This window comes from Plectropomus leopardus, chromosome 6, assembly GCF_026936395.1.
Source record: "Plectropomus leopardus strain MGB_pleo_1.0 chromosome 6, ASM2693639v1, whole genome shotgun sequence".
Classification (NCBI taxonomy): Eukaryota; Metazoa; Chordata; class Actinopteri; order Perciformes; family Serranidae; genus Plectropomus; species Plectropomus leopardus.
In genome coordinates, this window is record NC_142181.1 from 14,833,784 (window position 1) to 14,852,135 (window position 18,352).

The following is an 18,352-nucleotide window of genomic DNA, read 5'->3' on the forward strand; positions in this document are numbered from 1 at the left end:
TCAGGTAGCATTTGAAGATGTCACATTGGGTTGTGGGAAATCACACAGGGCATGTTTCGCTATTTTCTGGCATCTTATTGAAAAACGATTAATGTAGAAGATAATAGAAATATTTAATGTAAACAATTAATGAAAACAATCATCATTTGCAGTCACAGAAATGTATTCAGGTTTGAAGCAATAGCCTGGAAGTGGGTAGATCTAAGACGCACATTTGTATGTGTATGTAGTGTCATTTTAGTTTCATATAAAAGGAGTGCTTTCTAAATATGTAGCTGATTATGCAACAACCAAATCCATTATTGTTTGCCTTTTATTTATGTTTTAATTTTCATGTTGGATGTAGCTAGTGCAGAGGAAACATTCACCTGTTCATGTGGAGGCGCGTGTGTGTTGGTGACTCTGGGTTTGAGGTTGGTGGCACAGGTCAGGGCAGAAGGCACTGCTAACCACTCTCACTGACAGTCCTGGCACACTTCATACACATGCTGTTACATTATATGTCTTCCTCATTCATTCTGTGACATCTTATAGATCCGTTTAACAAAATTTTTCCTCCATTTGACCCCTCCTGCTGTGTGAAGTGTGTGTGCTTGTGTGCCTTAATGGCCCCCAACCTGCAACAACCTGCAGTGTACATAGATTTATAATAATCCAGGGTGTTGGTGTGCGGGTGGAGTGTGTTACTGGCACGCGTTGCAGATATGAAACCCCCTACAGGGTCATTGCATTGCCCTCCTGCTTCTCTGCAGTTAGTCTCAGTGACCCCTGAACCCACGTGACCTCTCACCCCTAACCTCACTCTCTCCATCGATGTTTTGACCCTCCTGCTGAGATGGTGTGTGCATATTATTGTAGCACTTGCAGCAAAAACCACATTTTTATATAAAGAAATGTTCTGTCGTTAGTTTAAACCGTTTTATGAATAGTTACAGTTAATTGGATTTTTGTCTCTAATGTATGACCTACATGTGTGTGTTTTGCATGCCTGCATACAGGTGCCAACCCCCTGCAGACCAATGGTTTGGGACACACACCACGGGCCTATGCTAAGGAGGGAGAAGTGAGCAAAATACTGCAGGAATTTGAGGGCAAGGTAACTCACTGACACGGACACACAACTCTGAAGGTGTTCTTCTGTACAAACTGTGCAGAATATAAGCAATTAAAACAACATTAGTTTCCATGCACACTAATGTTTTGAAGCTGTACTCATTTCCTGTGACCTGGTCTAAATGACTCAGCACTATTCACTTGGTGGACATCTGTGTCATTTAGTTGCCTTCATGCACACAGACACACACTCCTCAGGAGGTCTGTGTCACTCTGCTGACTGACTGACAGCTGCTATTGAGTATTAGATTTGTGAAAGCTGGTAGAGGTTAACTGGGGTTAAAAACAAGTTGGATTATATATCAGCTGTATGTTTTACGGGACATTATGTAACCTGGAATTCAACATACAAACCTTCAGTAATGTGTTTATATATTGTATAAATATCTTCTCATGGATAGTTGGTACTTTTCCACGTGTTAAAATCGGATTTAAATTGGGATCTTTGATTGAGGGTGATCATGAGGCTTGGTTTCAACTGAACAATGGTAAAGAATCAGCGGCTTGTGGAAATTGTCGCTGCTCAGCTCTTGAGACTTCACAGGTGTATAGTAGTAAAGTTGAGGTCAGCTGTTTTCTTAAATAAAACTTGAGTTACTCGTAGTTATCTACTGGCCTGACAGCAGGCCAGAGCTAAGCAAGATGGAGAGAGACAGAATAAACAGCCTGCCTCCACTGCAGGGTAAAAAACGAGAGTCTGAGAAGACAAAGAGGAGAGGATGAATGAGACATAGGACGGCTGTGAGAGAGAAAGAGGGAAAGAAACAGGGAGAAGTAAAGGTAGAAAGAAAGGGAGAGGGAAGATTTGGGCAGAGAAAGAGGAGAGTTTTTCTTGCCACAGGCTGCACTTTGCTGCTGCTTGGCTTGTTTTTGGTTTAGGCGCACGTTTGTTTCTTGTTTGAATGTGTTTGTTGTAGCGATGAGCTGTGAAATTTAAAAGGCTGGTAAATAGTGTTGCTATCTCTCACTCTCTTTCTCTATAATATGGTTGAATATTACAATAACAATATTGACTGCCATAAATAAACAGATATTAAAGTGTACTTTGTGATGTTTTCCTGCTACTAAAATACAACAAATTGCTTTGAATTAAAAACATGGAAAAAGGGAAAATATTTCCAACATTATATTTTACAGTGCAGTCCTCTACTGATACTCTTTCAGCTTACTAAGAAAATCCTTGAGTGCAATATCACAGAGATTGCACAGGTTGAAATCATAGTTATAATTTAAAAAAAAGCCAAATGTGTTTTATAACCCTTAATGGTAAAGATGAAAATATAAAAGAGGGATAAAAAGACTAAGAGGGGCATACTTGAAAACCCTTCATTGTATTTGTGTTTTTTTCCATAAGAGTTTATTTCTTACATTTCTCTTCTGCTTGTCCATCTTCTTTGCCTCCATCTAGTTCCAGGAGGTGCAAGCTCGGCGGGAGGCGGAGGAGAGGCGGAGGTTCCCCTTGGAGAGGAGGCTGAAGGAGCACATCATCGGACAGGAGGGTGCCATCAATACTGTGGCCTCAGGTAAACACACACACACACACACACACACACGGATCATTAAATATATGCAGTTAATACACAATGACAAACACCACAAAAACAACTTGTGCACATAACTACATATTTTAAAGCCACTGTGTTTTTTTCCACATTGTTTTGCTATCTTTGCACCATGTCTCTGTTTTCCCCTCTCTCCTGCTCTCCTCCCTTCCCTCCCACAGTAGGCGGGTTCAGACAGACCGGCGGAGGCTGTAATTGGTTAATTGTGATGAATGAGCTGTCTGTCAGGCACACACAGGTGCTGTGTGGATGTGTGTGTGTGTGTGTGTGTGTGTGTGTGTGTGTGTGACAGCTGAAGAGGCCAGGCTTGGAGCCGCCAGTTAACACGATTACAGAGAGAGGAGACATACTACAGACCCCCCCACCCCTTCTCTTCCTCCTCTCTTTCCCTCTTTCTGCCCCCCTCCCCCTTCATCTCTCCTCCTTTTCTCTCCTCTGTGTCTCCCTCCATCTCTCTGTCTTTACCCCCTTGAGCTCCATCACATCCACTCTTTCTCCTTCACCCTTCTATCCTCCCCTGCTTCCACTTTGCGGCCTCCGCCTCTGCATCTTTCCATCATCATTCCTCCATGCTGTGCCCTCTTGCAACACGCAGAGTCAGGGATGGACAAGAGAAAGGCAAAGTGATGGAGACAGGGAGAGAAAAACAGATGAGACAGGCGTAAAACAAATGGAGGCAATGGAAGACAAAAAAAGACAGGAACACTGATGAGGGGAGATAGCAGAGAAGTGGCGGAGAACCAGAAAGCTCGGAGCATTGACAGAAAGACAAAGAGAGCAAGTGTAATGCATAGAGAAGAGGAGGGAGGATGAGTTAGAGCACAATAACACAGCAGACAGTAAAGAGCTGATATTACACCAGGCATCCACGGAGGCCATGTATTGATCCGCAGATGAGAGAGAGAGAAAGAGTGTGTCTTCAGAAAGGGCTCTGCAGAGAAGGAGGAGGTTGTGTGTTTTTTTATGATCTTGGGCAGATTTGTGAAAATAATCAACTCACTCCCAAAGCTGGAAGTGGATATTATAATCTGTAATTTTTTCATGAGAGCAAATACTGCAGAGTTTACAACCAACAAGAGAACAACTTGGAATTTTGCCTACAGACCTCATAAAAAAAATAAACTAGAAAATATAAAACTATAGATGTTTATAAGGCAAAATACAAACAGTTATGCTATATAAGTAATAGTTACAAGTGTCAGTGGTGGTTTTGATGGGAGTCAATGAAGCAAGACGAAATCTTGGGACTTGTAGTCTTTGGCAAGGTGATGAATGATAGTTGTTATCATGGCAAATTGTCCTGAAAGCCATAGAAGACGTCACCACAGTGATAAAGGAACAGCTTATTGATCTCTGAGAAGTATTACAGTGAATATATCACACACACGCGCACACACGCGAGCGCGCGCGCACACACACACACACACACACACACACACACACACACACACACACACACAGAGTCTGAAAGCAAGCCAGAGAACATGTTGGATGCTGAAAAGAGGATCCATTTGCAAAGATAAATACAAAAACATGTTGTCGTCTGTGAATTTATACTTGTGTTGTGTAGAGCTACAATGAATAATTGATTCGTTGTCAACAATTAAATTATTCATCAACAAATCTGACAATCGATTAATCAGTCTGAGTAATTAAAAAAAAGTCAACATTTTCTGATTTCAGCTTCTTGAACGTCAGTATTTCCTGGTTTCTTTTACTCCAAAAGTAAACTGAATAGTTTTGGGGTGTAGACAAAACAAGACATTTTAGGATGTAATCCTGGGCTTTGGGAAACAATGAACAATATTTTTCAACATTTTCTGACATTTTATAGACCTAACAAATAATCAACTAATCGAGAAGATAATCAACAGGTTAATCTACAATGAAAATAGTCGTTAGTTGCAGTCATAATGTTGTGTGCCATTTCAAAGAGGAGCAGAGATGGAATGAGCCAAACTCTGGCAGAGTCAAAGAGGGGGAGGTAGAGATTTAGAGATGAGGACATGGACCAGGAAAGAGCGGAAGGGATATACTGGAGATAAAGAGACAACAAATGAGAAAGGGGCATACAGATAAAGAGAGATGGGAGCTGCACATGACCAGATGATGTAATCTCAGAGGCAACACATACTACAATATATTTAAACCTTTGTCACGTTTCAGCAGCTCTTCTCATTCCCCATCATCCATTACAGTTTCCCAGAGATGAAGGTGGAGTTTTGAAATAGCTTGTTTCATGTGTAGGGTCGCAACTAACAATTATTTTGATTGTTGAAAAAAAGTCAATTAATGTTTCCTTAAGTATCCGATGACGTCCTCAAATGTCTTATTTTGTCCAAAATCCAAAGATATTCCGTTTGTTGTCACAGAGGAGGGAAGAAAACAGAAAATATTCTTATTTATGCTAGAATTTTAACTAAAAAAATGTACTCAAACCAGTTAATTGATCAATAGTCCAAAGGCTAAATATACTGAATTTACAATGATATAATTCATATCTATATATCTATCGATCACTTGATTGATAGATAGATAGGTACCTAAGTGATATTGTCTCAGGTCCCTAATTTGAAATGAAGCAAAACTGTATAGTGGCAGACTTTGTGATACCAGCAAATATTGTATTGTTGTCCAAAGAATTAATAAAATATTGTATCGAAAGTTGGGAAACACCTACCAAAAAATTTTTGCACTTGGTGTGTTGTCATGTCTCCAGAATGGCTGTTTCCACCTGAACATCTCATGACGAACAGCTGGCCTGCAGCAAGATACACAACCACACACAAACACACACACACACACACACACACACACACACACACACACACACACACACACAGGAAGGAGGTTAGATTGATCCAGGTTTAGCTCTCAGGGCTAAGAGTTATTGAGGAGAATCATCCCTCTATAATCATGTTAGAGCCAACCAGACCTGCCCAATACACGCTGCTCTGAGTGTGTATGTGTGTTTGTGAGACTGTGTGTTGTTAGAGAAAGTGTGTGCATGCATGTGTGTGTGTGAGAAAGAGCAAGCTTTCATTTGTTTTGTGTCTCCTTCCTTTCCTTGTTGTTGTCAGGGTCCTCTGAGAAATGTCAATGTGCCCTTCTGTCAAAGTCGGTCTCAATCAACTAAAACACACACAAACACACACACAGAAGGTTACGCTGTCATTCACACAGCCATTGATAAAGCAGACGGAGCTTTGGAGCCCCTCTTGTCACTATTCATCTCCGTGTCCATCTCTGACACACTCGTTTGTTTCTCTGTCTCCTTATCTCCATCACTCCTCTCTCTTTCCTCTCTTTATCTCCTCCTACATCCTTACTCCTCTTTCCTCTCCTTATCTCTGCTCGTCCTGCTGCTTCCCTCCCTACCATGTCATCTCTCTCTTCCTCTGCTGCTGCCAAGCATCTGTTCTTTATGATTATCAGCTATTAGTAGCTAGTTTAACACTCAGGTCTGGTGTCTGTCGTGAAGGATTTTAGCTTCACTGCATCACACACAGAGCCTGTTAGATCACAATAAGCGAGCAGGAAATGTCTCTTCATCTCATCTGCAGCTGTTGTTGGACTCACTTTGACTGTTGCTGAAAGGTGAACTGAAGCTTCGGTTCCTTCTCTTTAGCAACTTGGCCACAGATTTCTCCTGCCACTTACCATCCTCTGGCTGCACACGATAAGTTGCCAAGTAATTGACACCTCTAAGATGCATTTTTTAAGCTCATTATCTCAAACTAACTAGAGATATTTATGTTAAGAACTTGTCAGTACAGACAGTTGGCCAGAAGTTGTAAAGGCAGTGGAAACTGGATTAGAATACATGGCAGGTGTATAAAACTGGTCGGAAATTGAAGGAAAAGTGTCGCATAAATTGACCAGCCTGTCATACATGTTTGAGTCAAGGCTTCTCTAATGATGTTCTCACTTGTCAGATTCAAACAGACCAGAATTCATGATGTAACTGATGTGCAGTCTCCATATTTTAAAAAGCCTAAATTAACAATCCAGAGATAAAGTTATCAAGTCAAAGCTAACCCAAAGACAGACCTACTGTGTGTGGTTGCATGTTTGGTGTTTCTGTCAGGATAAAAGCTAGCCTGATGTGGCAGCATTAACATAGCCAACACCAAAAATTGGAAATAGAAATTGCAGACTTATAGTCAGAGCTGGGCAATATGGAGAAAATAAAATATCACAATATTTTGATTAAATACCTCAATATTGATATAAGGGCCAATATTGTAGGTTTGACTAATGGTGTTTTCCAGGGTTTCCCCACACATTACCAGCAAGTCCGCCAGCATCAGTTGAGGCTCTGTTTACACCTGAAATCAACAAGCATCCTGGGTTACTGGATCATAGATGGAGAGCTCTAAGTCAGATGGGAATGTACCCAATCATCCTTGTTGAGATCTGATCACTCAGACCACATTTGGAGGTGATCCGGTCTGCATTTGGCAACATTTTCTCAGCAGTGTGTTTGCTCGTGTTTGGTCCACATTGAAGCACAGCCTAATCAGCTGACGTCCTCTATGTAGGCGGAGGTACGTACTCATTGGCGTGTCAGATATATAATATGAGTTCTTCAAATATTTTGAATGATTAGATGAAGGATTAGACTCCTTCTGTTTTGCTTTAATTTAGCCCATGCACCACATCTTGCAAACTACTACTTCTTTTGTATCGCAAATGTAAATGACGTATATGTTTATTTGGATATCACCGCTGTCGGGCGCAAACCTCCTATCTCCAAAATCTATTTTTCAGGAGAAAAAGTAGTAGTATTTTTTCATTAGAAAAAATGCTGTGTTTTTAAAAGAAACCAATGGAGACAGGTTTAATCATAAGCTTTTTTTACATACACTTCATTGTTTGAGAAATGTTAAAATCCACTAATAGACGCAGAGGGGGAACAATAGAATTAATTAACAAAAAAAAAAGAAAATAGTGAAATGTGGAGATACAAGGTTTGTGCCCAACAATGACGATATAGAGCATGGGGAAGTAAGTCTGGACCAAAAGTGGTCTCTCAGTCGGGATGCATGTAAAGAAGCATTTTAACACCAGGTCATAACAGACGGAGAGCTGTCCACTTGTGATCCGATCACCAAAGACATATTCCAGGTGTTAACAGGCCCAAAAGGTCTTGAGGTAGATGCACAGCTCATAAAGGGAACTGTGATCATTTTGTGTGAGCTTTATGAAGATTTAAATAATGACATGATCAGGATGCATCCACCCATTTTATATACATACTCAACAGCCTCTGAGCTCCTTAAGGTGAGGCACATTAATACGTTTCCAATCCAAACTGTATGTGTTTGGACCTTGGAAGGGTAGCCACACAGTCAAAGTGAGAACTCCACACATCCAGCCTGTCAGTGGATTCAAACCCAGGTCCATTTTGCTGAAGGCAGCCAATAAGCCACTGTGCCGTGCTTTGATTCTGTTGGCAAAACCTTGCTCATCTGTGGCTCTGGTTTTGGCCCCCGGCCTCTCAACAGCTTCAGATTTGGATGAGTTTGTGCTGGTGTCTGCTTCTTCGTCGAGTGGCTGAAACCACGGGCCAAATACACTCCCCTCCGATCCACCTCATCATCTTGTCTTTGTGTATGTGTGTGAGTGTGGTTGCTGGGGTGATGGCAGGGTTGGGTAGGCACTCCTCTTTAAGCAAGCGTGTGTGTCTGTGTGTGTGTGAGGCTGCGATCCATGCTAAACTGATTTCGCCATGGCCGCGCCAGGGAGGCTAACACAATTACTGCTGGCTAATGGCCCCACTGACTGAGGGGGGAAGAGGGGCAGCGTGGGTAGCTTTCTGGAGGTCTCTCATCTTGCTCTCTTGCTCTGTTTTCTCTCTTCTGACTCTTTTTTTTTCTCTCCACCAAATGTCTTGACCCTTTTCTCATCCCTGCTCTCTCACTCTTTTATCATAGTTTCTGGGATACCCGTCGCCCTCGGGTCAATCCGGTTCAGTTGGGTGAAAATCACAATACTCAGTGCAAAAGCAAAGTCAACAAATGCAAATAAATGAAATAATAGTCTCATCTTCTTTCTCTCTGTCTCTGCACTCTGTAGCCATCAGGAGGAAGGAGAATGGGTGGTATGACGAGGAGCATCCTCTTGTATTCCTCTTCCTCGGCTCATCAGGAATTGGTAAGTCACTCTATCTTTCACACCAAACACCTCCTCTCTCTCATTTGATCTAATGAAGTAATGACAAAAAACTCTTGAGTTTCTTGAAGGTAGCTGCCAAAATAAACAGAACACTTGAGTAAGTCAAGTCTCTGAAGTTTGTTGAATGCATGTGGAGTGTATTTTCCTCCATCCAGTCTACTGATTTCAAAAGAAACAGAATAAATGTAAAAGTAGAGGAAATTAAACAAGATTTCTTTTGACAGTTTTTCACATCTCTTTTTTGATTTGTTTATTTGTAAATATCTTCATTTTATTAAGATTTAAATTCAAATATTAAAAGAGGGGCTGTATTTGAGAAAATAAAAACAAAAAATCTGACAATTAAGTTTTCAAAGAATGTGCTCCCTTGATCTAGCCAATGTACTATTCCTACAGTCGGCACAGTACCAGGATGGCAGGCTAATTTTTATATTTGAAGGTCAGCTGGCATAGTTAACTAAACTGTAAGCTAATGTTAGAGTTGCTCCCAATCTCAGACAGCATTTTCTGAAAGACATTCAGAGCATGCCTATGATTTAGAGTCTGAGCCACGATTGTGGCGGCTTACAGCTAATGGTGCTAACACCAAGCAGTGCTAACAGTGTTGACAGAGCTAACTGTGTTTAGCTGGAGGGAGCCAGAGGGTGGCCGTTATGCTTCCGTGTCCTGCCTTTAAGGGCATATGTATATATATATGACATGTTGCCTGTTATTATAGCAGAAAAACACTATTTGCTGTGTAAAGATATGGTGGACTAATGGCGTCCTGGACAGAGAATTAAGTCACGCTACCTGTGTGTGTTGTAATCTCAGCTTCACTGTTTTTTATTTTGGTCGGCGGGCCGGTTGCATATGCATGTAAGTGCATGTAAATCTCTCCCTTTATGTTCCACTGGCTAGCTAATTGCTGCCCTTCTGCACTGCGCTCATACAGTGGTTACCCCTGATAACATAGCCCCAACTTATGGTGGTGAAGCGCAGCACCCACCTGCCCATAACTTAGGACCAATAAAAAATTGATAAGTATTGGCTTTACAAAGCTCCATCCATTTCCAATTTGTTTGTTTATTGTAGTCCATTGAGCGCTGGGTTCACTAGCTGTCAAAAACAGCTGATTGCACTTTAAAACACTGAATGAATGTCTTTGTGACGCACAGCGCTGAGAGGGGACAAACCTCAGAACAACACGAAAGAGGTTTCAATTAAAGATATCCACTGGGGATGAATTGAGACTTACTGAATTCTGTTTGGACCTTTCTGCTGCAACAGATCCGTTTTGACACTCATATGTCCATGTATCTGTCTCTCACACCTACTGTCAGAATAAAGGCAAAAATGGCACAATAAAAAAACATAAGAAGCCATTTAAAGAAGGGCTGTGATACAGGGTGTATTCTTATTTAAAAGTCAAAAATATTTTTAAAGATGGACTTCCGCAGGCTAAGTATGGAGCAGTATTATGTAGAAAACTTGTTTTGAATCAAGTCAATATCTGCAGATAGTCAATATTTTAAGTTGAAACTTGACATCTCCAGTTCAGAGAAAATCTTAAATTTTTCTGAAACAGCAGCAAGATCAGGAAGTGTGAGTGTATGTGTGTGTTGGAGTAAAGGAAAGAGGGAGAAGGAGGGATATTACGGGCCAGATAGATGGCTAAAAAAGAGGGAGATGGTGAGATGACAGGCCAGAGAGATAGATGAAGGGGAGACAGTGTTCATATTCTCTGCTGCCTTCAGCGACAAACAGTGGCCATGAGACATCAATATTAAACACAGCAACAAGACACACAGCCTCACACACACACACACACACACACACACACACAATCATAAGCATACCAAACACAAGACATCAATATCATATATGAGCATATTATATGCAGAATATTTTAGCGCCAAACATAATGTGTGCTTCTAGAGAGCTTGAGATGATTGAAAGCTCTGTAGAGGGAGACACTGGGATTTAGGCCAGCACTTAGAGAAGGAGAGAGATCGTTTTTCTGTCTGAAATGAGTAAGCTTCCTGAAATCTCTGCATACTGATGTATTCCAAAAGAGTAGGCATTGTTTTTCAATACTAAAAACAAAATAATTAAATGGGGGCAGGAGTTGTTCCTGTTTGAAGCTGAATAATTGAATGATGTCTCTGTTTTGTCTGATGCTGGATGTCACAGGAAAGACAGAGTTGGCCAAACAGGTGGCTCGCTACATGCACAAGGACATCAAAAAGGTATGTTATGAAGCGTCTCACACACACACCAATCTTCAAATATTCAGTCAATTGGCGGAAAACAGGTCCTCCCACTAATATAAAACAGACATTTAATATAGTGTCTCTTCCTGCCTTGAAGAAATGACAAGGAATTCAATTTGTGCTGGTTTCCATGGTAACTATTAGTAGCACATGTTCAACACACTGATACAGCAGCATGTTGTGCCTCTTTAGGAGGTTAACCCATCATGTGATTGCAGGGTTTCATCCGTATGGACATGTCGGAGTTCCAGGAAAAACACGAGGTAAGACACTTTTTACCAGGAAGAGTCAGAAACTGTGTGTTTCTAATGACTGGATGAATCACACAAACTGTGTTGAATTTGTTGCTCTAACAGAGGTTCATTCCTTTCAAAGGAGAGAGTAACAATTACATCACTCTACTGCTGCAGATGCATGTCACTGACACAGTGGATTAATTCTGTTTATGTACTCATAATGGATGCATAAACTAAAATTAATGTTGTTTTTGCCCTTCTTTGTGAGGCTTCGGTGATGAATACATTTCATCAGTGAATCAGAGTTGCTTTATTGTATGATGTTCAAGAACCACATCTTATCATTTCACCTCAGTACAGTTATCCAGTGTTGACTTCTGCATAGTTTGCAGCAACAGAAAGCTTTATAGGTAAAGTATGGTCCTTTGTACGGTATTTTGTGCACCCCCTCGGGCGGTACCTTCAAGGTATGAACCAGATAACTTTAAGCAATTTTGAAACGTCTCCGGTGAAATAAAACCTGCAATCAAGCTTTTATCACTTACCGTCCCAACTCAACCCCGGATCAACAAACTTGTCATTGCTGCTGTCTTTAGAGCCACTCTCCTTAGTTAACAGTGAGTTCAGCATTTGCCCAGTTTCCAAGCTAACATAAGCAGCAGCGGCCAGCAGCTAACATCCAACACCGAGCCATTGGACGTTCCCAACAAACTCACACCAACACTGAATCAACTTGACTCTGTTGTTGAATAATGAGCATTAGGTGCCATTTATTGTGTCACGCTAACAGTTAGCTCTGTCTCTGTCTGCGTGTGGCCGGACGGACTCTCACAACTGTCCCTGGCGGAGAGCTCCCACTCCCGCAGCAGCAGCTAAAACGCATACAGTATGATGTTTGGTGAAGTGAGTGCTGCGCATTTGACTGAGTTGGCAGTTCAGTGGCTGCGATGCCACCAAAATATTCGCCACCTGATTAGTACTATCAGTGTTGAATGATGTTCTCTGTTGGTATTGTAATCATTTTAAGGGTACTGGTATTGGTATTGGAACTTTTTAAGCGATATCCAGCCCAAGTACTCTCTCTCCCTCTTGTCTCAGGTGGCAAAGTTCATTGGCTCCCCACCGGGATATGTGGGACATGAAGAGGGGGGCCAGCTGACCAAGCTATTAAAGGCGTGTCCCAACGCTGTCGTCCTGTTTGATGAAGTAGACAAGGCTCACCCTGATGTTCTCACTATCATGCTGCAGCTTTTTGATGAGGTGCGTATACAAACACACAGTGGCCATCCTGTGTTTCTGTTTGATGAAGCATTTGCAAGTGTAACACTAAAGGACTGACCTCTGTCGTTCCTGCGGTCCTTCTCTCAGGGTCGCCTCACAGATGGTAAAGGGAAGACCATCGAATGTAAAGATGCCATCTTCATCATGACATCCAACGTTGCAAGTGATGAAATCGCCCAGCATGCACTACAACTTCGCCAGGAAGCTGAGGTGGTCAGCCGTAGAAAGCTGGCCGACAACCTTGGTGAGAGAAACACACAAACACACACATACTTAAAAATGCAAACACAAACACATTGACCTGCGTTTGTTATATGCATCTTTTGCTACAGCTGAAAAATAAATTCTACATCGCTTTAGAACTTTATTAGTACTCACATCAGGAGCCCGTTACAACCCATTCTGACGATACTTCAGATTATTTTGTTTGTCAAATTGTCAGTTTTTAGTTTGCCAAATAATGTTTTGCTAAATAATTTCGATCAACATTTTAAAAATTGCAAACACATAAAGTGAAGTGATTTGGCCCTTCCCTGTGAAGACATATAGAGACGTCAGGTGAATAAAATTTAAAGTGAGATTAACATAGATGTGTTTTTTCTACAGAGGATGTACAGAAAAGTGATGACATCACAATCTCCAGACAGTTCAAAGAATCTGTGATTCGTCCGATCCTGAAGGTAACTCAGTTACTCAGACACACCTTGTTTTGAAGTAATTACAGACAAATGGTGCAGTTTAACTGTTTGCTTCACTACAGCAGTTTACTGTTGTTGGCATGAGAGGCTTCGGTCGTCATTGTTAACTCTTTGGTTCCTCCCCAGGCTCATTTCCGGAGAGACGAGTTTCTGGGTCGGATCAATGAAATTGTGTACTTCCTCCCATTCTGTCACTCAGAGCTGCTGCAGCTGGTCAGCAAAGAGCTCAACTTCTGGGCCAAGAAGGTATGTAACCAGGGTGTCTGCAGGTCTGTAAGAAGTCTTAAAATGACTTAAGATAATGCCCTAAAAAAAGTCAGTTAGAATTTGTTAGGTCTTAATTGCCACAAACATTTTAGCTAATTTAATTTTTACATCTTTTAATTTATTTTTGTCAAAATGAATCAAGCTCTTCTTTGTAAAAATACACATTTCTGATTTTACAAATCTTTAAGCCCAGTACTGAACCTAATACTGTTTTTATACTTTACACTTGTACTTAACTGTTGGCAAAATATAGACATACCTAACTTAATCTAATAACCTATTCCTACATAAAACCTGCCTCTGAACAGTACTGTATACACTCACCGTCAAACCTGCAGTGCTTGAATGAGAAAACGATGATAAAAAAAAGTCTTAAATTTAGTTAACTATTCTTTTGAAAAGGTCTTAAAGGTCTTTGAGTTGAGAACATTATAAAACATTGGAGGACATCATTTTGGGCTTCGGGAAACACTGATCGACATTTTCACTACTTTATAGATCTACAAAACTAACTGATTAATAGAGAAAATGATTGACAGATTATTTGACAGTGAAACTTATCATAAGTTGCAGCCCTATTTGAAAGACTTCACAGCACCGTACTTTTATAACATGGGTGTTCTCCACTGGGGCTGGAAGGCCCTACCCACTTCATCCTGCAGCCGTTGAGCTGTGCAGGAACACACGCAGATCAATATCATGTGCCACTACTACTCACTATAATGTGATTACAGTGTTTAACATGTGGAGCCTTCATCAATATTTAATTATTAATATTACAGCTGGTGTCCTGACAGTCAACATGGGCCCTGCAGGCAACTGATAGGAGCGTGACTCATGACTCTCACTCTGTGCATTTGTCTTGAATGCTGCTGCTACTTGTTCTCATGCATCTATTTGTCTTTAACGTTTTAAGTGTTTGTGTCTCGTAATAACTCGTCTCTGTCTGTGTGTGGCAGTGCTGCTCACAGCAGAAATCTCATTATTACAGAATCCTCACGAGCCATTTGTTTGTCACTCACTTATATTAAATAAATTAAATGTTTAGTGCTATCATTATTGCCTTAATACCGTATTTGTAATCTTGTGATATTAGTGTTTGTATCTCTGGAGTAAAACACGGCATTGTATTTATTGAATGGAGTGTTAACATCAGTAGCTAAATGAGCAGCTCTGATCGCTGCTATTGACTGGAGTTTGATTAAAATGCATTAAGGGCCTGTTGATTAGCATTGGCAGGCATGCTGCTTGACAGTTTCTCCTCTCTGCTTCTGCATTTGTCTCTTTCTCCGGCATCCACCATCCTCCCTCTTTGATTTGACTGTTTGCTATAATAACCTCTTATGATAATAAGCTCTTCTTTATCTCTCTGTTACTCCCTTCTCCCTGTCATTAGGCTAAGCAGCGCCATGATATAACTCTTCAGTGGGAGCGCCCGGTTCTGGACCTGTTGGCGGGCGGGTATAACATGCACTACGGAGCACGCTCCATCAAACATGAGGTTAGTTCTAGGCAATAAAACTACTTTGTTATGATTAGGAAAACATTGCAGATGTCGCAAAAAAAAACAAAACAAAAAACAAAACTCAAATGGCTTTGAGTCACACAAACATGGTCTGCAAGGCAGCAGTGTCTTGGGTCAAAGTCAAGTGTTTGTAGGAGCCATTTAAGAAAATAAGTAGATGAATCCATAATTAAGTGGTATATTTGGTATATTGATATCATCATGTGTCATAGATAGATATATGACACATGATATATATTAGATATACAGTAGACATAAGTCACATGTTTTGATCAGTGAAGAGCTCTTATCAGCCGACAACAGGGATTTGTTTTCAGTAGTTAAAAAAAAAAGTTCAGTATCAGCATTATGTTGTTTTCGTGATCCAGGAGCAAAGCTCAAGAACAGCAGATGTAGAAAGCAATAGTCGACAAATTCATTTTTAACTGTAATATGAAGAAACAATCTATTAAAAATGCAAAATAAATTAAAGGAAGTAATCGGAAATAGTCAGCATACTGGTTTAAATACAATTTTCTAAACTTCATCTCACCACTAACCTTGTCACTGATACCTCAGGTTGAGCGGCGGGTCGTCAACCAGTTAGCTGCAGCATACGAGCAGGAGCTGCTGCCCAAAGGCTGCACACTGCGTCTGTCTGTCCAATCAGAGGACCAGGAGGAGCGGAGGACGCCCAGTCTGCGCCTTGAGGTGGTAGGAGAGGACAGCTCATCAAGAACGCTGGACATCCGTCCACCGCTGAGCCCTGAACATTAACAACACAGACACACAGAGGATATATCCAGATAAATTTATGCACACATGTACACTTTCCACACACACGATATCATTATCATTATCATCATCATCATCACCATCATCATCATCATCATCACCATCACCATCATCATCATCATAGTATGAGGAGGTTGGATAGTTCTTGATGGATTTTACCAATAAAAGTACCTCGATAAACACATCACTGCCTCTCTTTTTCAGTACACATATGCAGTATTTACATGCCAACTTTTACACAGTATCGCAATATAATATCTGCCAACAATGTGTACTGTAAAATGTGAACTAATTCCGCCTACTTGACCATTAAAGTTTGTTATTCATTTTCACAGCCAAGACTGATAATCACTGTGCATACAGTCTCATTGGAAATAAAATCTAAGCGCAGGGTAAGTAACATGTTACAGAGTGTAAACACAGCATAGATGCTTCAGCATGCATGTGCAGCTTCATGATCATCAAACATCTCATATCAGTGGATTGAAGCCATTGTATTAGCTGAAACAAAAGCTTTGCTGCATTACATCTGTAGTATCCAACTGTTGATGTCTAGCTGTGACATAGTGATAGTTAATGTTAATCTTATAGTGAGAAAACTGAAAACAGCCAAAGTATTTAATATTTATTAAACATTCTCTATGTGACATTCAGAGCATTAATATAGCAACAAACCACTAGCTGCTATGTAAAGATATAGTGGAGTAGAGAATAAAGTCATGCTACCGCTATGTGTGTAGTAGCCTGAGCTTCTCTGTGGTTTGTTGTGGTAAATGGTTCGGCTATGCATCCATGCTAAGGTTCATTGATGCTCCCTTTATGTAGAAAAATACATACATACATTTCAAACGTCACCGCTCTCATACTTTATGTGTCCTATATGTTTGCACAGATACAGCCAACAGGTGGCAATAGATAACAGAGTCAAAAGTTTCATACAAGAAATGAGGCTACAATACAGGAGGTTATAAAAATGTACCTTTTTACAGAGGCAGCACTGTAGACGGCGGTGGACTGTGAGGCCATGAAATACATCATGATATGTGGACAGAGAATTCTTTTCACTATATTTGCGTTACATTCCACCATTTTTTAAATGCATCTGTCTTCTGTGGTCAAATCTAGCTGGAACTATGCTACAGTGCTCCCCCTGATTTCCACTGCTCCATTTTGTCCGTATCCATAAACTTTCATAACGCATGCATAAATGCGGACTAAATGAACAAAGTACAGACAGAAGACTCCATCTGTAGTCATGTACATATCAAACGGTGAGCATAAATGAGCCTTAAATTCATGTGAGTCCCTGTGTGTGTATGCCACTGACTAACTAACTGCTACCGCTCTGCAATATGCAAATATGACAGTTACAGCTGATAATGCCGTCCTGACCCATGGTGGTGGGACAGCATCATCCTGGAAGTGCAGCGCCCACCCTTCACTATCCCCAATGTTAACATTGCTAGCTCTGGCAGCACTGTTGCCATTGTTAGCGCCATTCCCACCATTACCACTGTTTGCTGCTCACCACCTCCATGTTCAAAACTGACCTGACTCTGAATCATAGATATGCTCTGAATGTTGCATACAGCTCCTTTAAAGAGATAAGGATAAATATGTAAGTTAAGTTAAAGGCAATGAACAGTGGAGGGTCTACATCTGACAATAAAAAGATGAATGGCTGTTTGGAGGCCACTTAGGGAGTTACGTGATTTTGACCATAGGGAAGTCAAATAGGAAAACACCTAAATTAACATTAATGAGTAACAAAATTTAAATCTCTTAAATACTAAGTAATTTGGTTTAAGAATGAAAAATGTTTTACCATTGTGTACTAAACTACAGTCACTTTGTGTTTGTCCATTTGCTGTGATGAAGAGAAGTATTAACAACCAAAGATAGTTTGACATTGGCTCGGATCGTGATCTCTGTTCATTTTAATGCATATTTACATAGAAATCATCACCAGCAGAGCATCACTGATAAATGTTAGTAAACACAACCTGCTTATTTATTTCATTTTAGTAAAAAATGTGTTAGTGGAGAAAAACCAAGCAGTAAAGTATAGCAGTCACTTGAATGATAGCTTATAAAACTGCCTTGTGAATTGTTTCTGTTGATGCATGTTGATGTAGAGGAACTCGCCTGTCACGACAGCGTGCTCCGGTGCTGTACAGTGTGTGTCTATCTAAAAAAATCTATCTGACATAAAGAGACATTTAGAGTCGTGTAGAAATAATATTCAAAGTGTTGTTTCATAAATGTTTGAACAGCATGTTGACAAGGCGCCAAATGTAATCGAGCAACATTTTTCATTCTTGTATCCCGACCTCCACTGAGTAAATAAAGTCATCACAACAAAAAGGAAATTCCTCTGTTTTTTTGTTCCGTTTGTGGCGCACTGACACTCCTGATGGATGGATGGATGTGTGTGTGAGAGACAGAGAGTGAGAGCCTGGGTGGGAAT

The 18,352-nt window shown here is 40.7% G+C and overlaps 1 protein-coding gene across 1 annotated transcript in view; it reads left to right on the forward strand.

Annotated features, from left to right (window-relative positions):
- The window catches only part of clpb (ClpB family mitochondrial disaggregase), a 41,273-nt gene extending 23,019 nt beyond the window's left edge, over positions 1-18,254 (forward strand). The window contains exons 6-16 of the mRNA XM_042486063.2: positions 999-1,096; positions 2,522-2,636; positions 8,754-8,831; positions 11,025-11,080; positions 11,323-11,367; positions 12,439-12,600; positions 12,709-12,865; positions 13,228-13,301; positions 13,446-13,565; positions 14,983-15,087; positions 15,670-18,254. Of these exons, the coding sequence (XP_042341997.2) occupies positions 999-1,096; positions 2,522-2,636; positions 8,754-8,831; positions 11,025-11,080; positions 11,323-11,367; positions 12,439-12,600; positions 12,709-12,865; positions 13,228-13,301; positions 13,446-13,565; positions 14,983-15,087; positions 15,670-15,867 (1,208 nt within the window). The 3' untranslated portion in view covers positions 15,868-18,254. The remainder of the gene's footprint in view (positions 1-998; positions 1,097-2,521; positions 2,637-8,753; positions 8,832-11,024; positions 11,081-11,322; positions 11,368-12,438; positions 12,601-12,708; positions 12,866-13,227; positions 13,302-13,445; positions 13,566-14,982; positions 15,088-15,669) is intronic.
- Positions 18,255-18,352: the final 98 nt, after the last annotated feature.